Source organism: Oncorhynchus masou, chromosome 26, assembly GCF_036934945.1.
Source record: "Oncorhynchus masou masou isolate Uvic2021 chromosome 26, UVic_Omas_1.1, whole genome shotgun sequence".
Taxonomy (NCBI): domain Eukaryota; kingdom Metazoa; phylum Chordata; class Actinopteri; order Salmoniformes; family Salmonidae; genus Oncorhynchus; species Oncorhynchus masou.
In genome coordinates, this window is record NC_088237.1 from 10719085 (window position 1) to 10725084 (window position 6000).

The 6000-nt window shown below is 45.2% G+C and overlaps 1 protein-coding gene across 4 annotated transcripts in view; it reads right to left on the minus strand.

The window, feature by feature from the left end:
* Nucleotides 1–209: 209 nt before the first annotated feature.
* The window catches only part of LOC135514781 (putative adenosylhomocysteinase 3), a 54839-nt gene continuing 49048 nt past the window's right edge, over nucleotides 210–6000 (minus strand). For 2 of the 4 annotated variants that reach the window (XM_064938377.1, XM_064938376.1), the window contains exons 14-17: nucleotides 4706–4774; nucleotides 4376–4454; nucleotides 3415–3535; nucleotides 210–2690 (exon numbers count right to left, since the gene is read on the minus strand). In XM_064938377.1, coding sequence (XP_064794449.1) covers nucleotides 2684–2690; nucleotides 3415–3535; nucleotides 4376–4454; nucleotides 4706–4774 — 276 coding nt within the window. In that variant the 3' untranslated portion in view covers nucleotides 210–2683. Of the gene's footprint in view, nucleotides 2691–3410; nucleotides 3536–4375; nucleotides 4455–4705; nucleotides 4775–6000 lie in introns of those variants that run through there. The other 2 variants (XM_064938378.1, XM_064938379.1) reach the window with 1 other exon arrangement.

The following is a 6000-nucleotide window of genomic DNA, read 5'->3' on the forward strand; positions in this document are numbered from 1 at the left end:
CAGGCTGCCCGATACTGATCTTTTGTCCAATAATTGCCAAAAGACCTGATCGGTTAAAAGCATTGTGGTAAAAGATCAGAATTGGGCTGCCTGTGTAAACGCAGCCATAAATGCCTAATAGGCATTGGTGGCAATCTGTCTATCTAAATGTAGGTATATTCAAGGAAATACATGAAAATGAATACAAATACAGCACATAGACGACAAAGGTTGATACAATATTTTACATTTTTATTCTTTGAGATTACAGATGTATTATTGCTCATCTATCATTATCACTTGCAATGTTTAAACATCGTTTCGACAACTTAAAAATTTGAGAAGAATTTTCCATTTGTACTGACTGAGGATTTACAACAATAAATACAAGAGTTGATATGCTGTAATTCCTATACTTTTGAGTTAACCATACAAGATGCTGGCGTTAACCCTGCCCGTGTGATGCAGCTATTGGACCGACTAATGCTCTTTCACCCCCGGAACGCACAGGCTATGATCCTGAGACAACTGCATCGAAGCAACCATGTCCTAACAACAAATGACCCACCCACCCACCCACCCACCCACACACACACACACACACACACGGGTAATGTTCTAAAAGTCAGACAAACAGACATATGAGTAGTATGGATGGTCACACAGACAGGGTCTCTGACTTGGATGGTTATTATGGAGGCTGGGGGGGGGGGGGGCATAAATGCACAAATGGTAGCTCACAGGTATGACATGAACACAGTGAGGGTTTAGAATGTAGGATTGGGAGCATATGGGCGTATATTCTCATGGATATAAAAAAGAAAAAGAAAAGCTAGATCCTCCCCGCTGGCTTGTACTATGGGCTTTTGGTTCAGGAGAAAACTTTAACAGCTGGGAATCGAAAAGTTGATCTAAAATGTTGAGTAAATTAAGTCGGACTAATAATCGTACCAGAGGAGTTTGGCCCTCAACAGAAAACCTCAGCAAACTAACGATGACACCAAATCTTGGACATTTATAAAAAGGTGACTATTACCTTTTATCATAAATACATAAGAAATTGGAACAACGAGGTAAACTGAAGCCTGAAGAGGTAACATTTTTTTTTTTTTTTTTTAGAACATGTGAAATGTAGGTCCCCAACTAATTACAAGCATTATGTAATGATCCAGTCATCAAGCTATAGCCTCACTGCAGTTAAACACAACTAACCCCTGACAACGGCTATATGTACCAATTGGTTTTGGAGCTGTAAGTACTATACAGATTTGCTTACTATTGAGGACTCAGCCAAAGAAACAAGTACCAGCCTGGCAGTACATTCTGCATCTCAGTGAAATAGTCTGTCACAGCATTCAAAAAAATCATCCAGAACATTTATTACACCTATCATATAACATTTAATTGCTTATCTTTATAATGAGACAGATGTTTAATTTCAAAAAAAGGTAAGATATTAGATGGGTGGAGGAAAGATAGAAAAATCCACATTTCTACATAAATATCTAAATATATCCCCTTGTAATGATCTCCCATACCTGTCATGCCTCTAATTAAGCAATAAAGCACGAGGGGGTTTGTGGTATATGGCTAATATATCACTGCTAAGGGCTGTTCTCATGTACGACGCGTGGTTTGTCATATAGCATAAACCCCAGAGGTGCCTTATTGCTATTATAAACTGGCTACCAACGTAATTAGAACAGTAAAAATAGATGTTTTGTCATGGTGGTATAAGGTCTAATATACCACGGCTTTCAGCCAATCAGCATTCGGGGCTCGAACGACCCAGTTTATAATTCAGTATAATGCTTTGAAAGGAGAATCTAGCTCCGGACATCGTGGATGTCATAAACTCTGGTTGGCGGAATACTTTTCATATAACTTCAACACTAGCATCATCGTGAGAGCAGTGTGGGAGCAGAGGAACAACGTTTATTATTGAGTGACTGTTGGACAGGCGGCTGAGATGGATTCCCTGTGTTTGAGTGATTGGTTGAGACCTCCCTCTCCCACCTATCACAGGGAAAGAACCCGGCCCCACGCCTGTCTCGGTCCAGTTTGATTGAGGGAAAAGGACAATCAACGCATTAAAACATACCTAAAAACAAGACAACGAAAAAATCTGAATCAAATGATCAAATGAAAGACAGGATATGATTGGACCCAATGACCCCCCCCCCCCCCCCCCACACCCCCACCTCTTCATCTAATCCCTTTCAATTTATCATTGAAAACAAAACACAAATCAAGAGTAGGAAAAGACAGACAACAGGACATGAACCACATGTCCATCACTAAATCTTCAGAGGTCATAGTTCAGATTTGTTGTTGTTGTACATTTCAGTTTTTTTTCTCGTTTTTCTTCATCAATAGTTTCTCCATCTTTAGCTTTTAAAACGAACAATAAAAAGATCTCGCAAGGGAGTTTTTACGTACGACTGACTGACACACATGTGTAGCTAAGAGAAAACTAAATGGTGGAAACTCCAGGAGACGCTAGCGAAGGAGCGCAAAAATGGCAGGAGCAGCTCAAAAAAAGGTTAGTTACACTATTCTAGCGTAAATAAATAAACACTGCCAAAGCGCAGGTAAAGCCACGCCCTCCACTCTGACCAATAAGCACAGAGCTCCTCCTCTCGCCTTTCTTCTGGGTTCTGTACGATTTATGGAGCCTTGGTATTTTCTTCATTTCAGAGTTGGTTTAATACCTTGGGGAGAAAAAAAAAATATGGTCAAATCATGTTACTGTTATGTAACATGGGAAGAATGGAACAATCTCTCTAGCAGCATAGCAGTCTCACAGTGCTTCTACATCTGCATTGCTTGAGGTTTGGGGTTTTAGGCTGGGTTTCTGTATAAGCACTTTTATAAAAGGGCTTTATAAATACATCTGATTGATTAATTGACTTCTCATTATAAAACTCTGATACACTGTATTTATAGCATCACACCGTAGTAATATAACGCCATGACACATGTAGACAAAACATTAAGAACACCTGCTCTTTCCATGACATAGACTGACCAGGTGAATCATGGTTAATCTCTTGTTAAATCCACAACCAGTGTAGATGAAGAGACAGGTTGAAAAAGGATTTTTAAGCCTTGAGACAATTGAGACATGGATTGTGCATGTCTGCCATTCAGAGGGTGAATGGGCAAGACAACAGATTTAAGTGCCTTTGAACAGATTTTTCACGCTCAACGGTTTCCCGTGTGTATCAAGAAAGGTCCCCCACCCAAAGGACTTCCGGCCAACTTGACACAACTGTGGGAAGCATCGAGGCAGCATGGGCCAGCATCCCTGTGGAACGCTTTCGAACACCTTGCTGCAACTCAATATTAGCAAGGTGTTCATCATGTTTGGCATAGTCAGTGTATGTGACATACAATGTTAGCAGGCAATCTAAGCATTCAGGCGTTAATGTTTACCTGTAGTAGTTTGGCTTGAAGGGCCCGTTCTTGTTCAAGCCCAGGTACTTGGCCTGCTCATCACTCAGCTCTGTGAGGTGGGCATCGAATGTAGGCAGGTGAAGACTGGCCACATATTCATCTGGAGTAATACAGAAGGAGGGAGAGAGAGAGAAAAAAGAGCCAGAGAAAGACAGAGACAAAGAGAATGAGAGCGCTAAGTTACTTTAGCTCGCAGGGACACAGGGCTGTTGGCTATTTACTAATGTATTTGGTCTCCGTCTCGGTCTCTCCCTCCCTCCCTCCTCCTCCTCCTCCTCCTCTCTCCGTCAGCGATGGTGCAGTGAGCTTAGCAGCAGGCTCTGACAGGCTGACCTATATTGAGCCTCGTTTTTACTCTAGACGCTAGGGGGGCTTCGCTATCAGCTGCAGTCACACACACCAACGCATGCAAACTCAGACTCTCAATGAGATGTACTCTCCTGTGAATGAAGCACACCCAGACACACACCCCTTCTCTCTAAATAGAAGGCATTCTACCATGATTTACATATTTTCCTAGTACGCGCCATGGCTGTAAACAAATATGACAAATGACTAAGCACCACATACACACCCTGATACACAAACACCCAGTGTTCCTTTCGTATCATGACATGGAACATCTATAACCCAATCCAAGACATGGCTGCAGGGGAGAAGTTCCTACCATCTTTATCCCCATCCTGGATATCTCGTACTCCTCTTTGCTGAGTTGAGTCTTTGTTGTGCATTCTGGCTGATCCCCCTTTCAACTCAATGTGTTCTCCTAAAAGGCTATTGTCAGAGGTTCAGACAGGCGGACGGGTGCTGTCAGGTTGCTACCGGCTGAGGCCTGAGCGAATAAGGATGAGGGAGCGTGTGTGTGTGTGCGCGCGAGACCGAGGACAGAGGAGGGATGAAGGGGTGTGTGTGTGTGTGGACATAGAGCGCGGTCTCTTACCCATCTTCTTGGGCAGCAGGTAGACATCCTGTTTGTAGCGTCCCTCCGGGGCGTTGTACAGCTCTATCAGAGCCAGGGCCTGAGGTATGAGACAAGACCCGGATCGTCAAACCAGCACACGGCGGTTACCACGGCAACGTCACGGTCGCTCTCATGACGGACGCGGGCCTGGCGCCAGCGGTAGAGCAATGGACGAGACCCTAATCTCTACGATTACTGTACGAAGTGGCACACACACACACACACACACACCACACCCACACACACACAGCCCCCGACGCTGATCCACCCCACTCACAAATCCCAAACGCACACAGGCACGCACGGTACCTGAGTGGTGGCGGTGATGGACAGGACAAAGGTGGGGACCGTAGAGCAGCTCAGGTTCAGCAGACGACCCTGAGGACAGATAGAGACACATTGGGTTAACAACCAGTCAATAGCACACAGAATCAGGGATTCTACACCTCCGTGTCAATGATAAGATACTGTGTGTGTGTGTGTGTGTGTGTGTGTGTGTGTGTGTGTGTGTGTGTGTTTGACATCAAATATCAGGAAAAGTCCAAGGTCAGAATAACAGAAGTTGCCTGTTATCCCAGACAGATGTGGTGCACACAGACATGTAAACAGAGAGGAAATGGGACGGTGCCGTTCCTGAGCTCAGACTGCTAACGAGGCGGCGTTCACAGAGGACGAGGAACTGATGCGCATTTACTACCCGCTATCACACACTCATTAGTCCCACCGAAAGCCTGCAACAATGTTCTCGTTTCCCAGAGAGCTGCAACGCGTCGTGTCGGTACGCAGAAATGAAGCTTTCCATTTCAACTCCCCGTCTGCTGTGAGTAGCAGTAACAGTATAACGGGGCGTAGCGTTACATTATGCAGTGTGCACACACTGCCTGGTGGAACTGAGACAGACCACACTTCCCTGTTCTGTCGAGAGTGGAGTGCATCAGCAGAACACAGACTGCAGATGAGCTCTGCAGAACCAAACTAACAAAACAGACACTTCTCTTGGAAAAAAAGCCTCTCCGATCGAGACAGCAGAGGAGAAGTGAGAGTGTTCAGGAGCGAGGATGGAGAGAATAGAGTCAAAAAGAGGGACGAGTGAGAGGGGCAAACAAACCGCAGCGGAGGATTCTATTCTCTGATTAAAGCCTGGAGGAGATCAGACAGACAGACACACTGAAGCACCTGGCCAGCCTGTCTTTCTGCCTGGCTCGCTCTCAGTGGCTTCATTCTGTCAGAGACTGCAGTACACACACACAGAGAGAGACCGAGGAAGAGACAGAGACTGCTGCACAGACCCACAGAGTGCCTCAGTTTGCTATGAGAGAGGGAGTGCTGTACACACACACACACACACACACACACACAGAGACCGAGGAAGAGACAGAGACTGCTGCACAGACCCACAGAGTGCCTCAGTTTGCTATGAGAGAGGGAGTGCTGTACACACACACACACAGAGAGAGACCGAGGAAGAGACAGAGACTGCTGCACAGACCCACAGAGTGCCTCAGTTTGCTATGAGAGAGGGAGTGCTGTACACACACACACACAGAGAGACCGAGGAAGAGACAGACTGCTGCACAGACCCACAGAGTGCCTCAGTTTGCTAT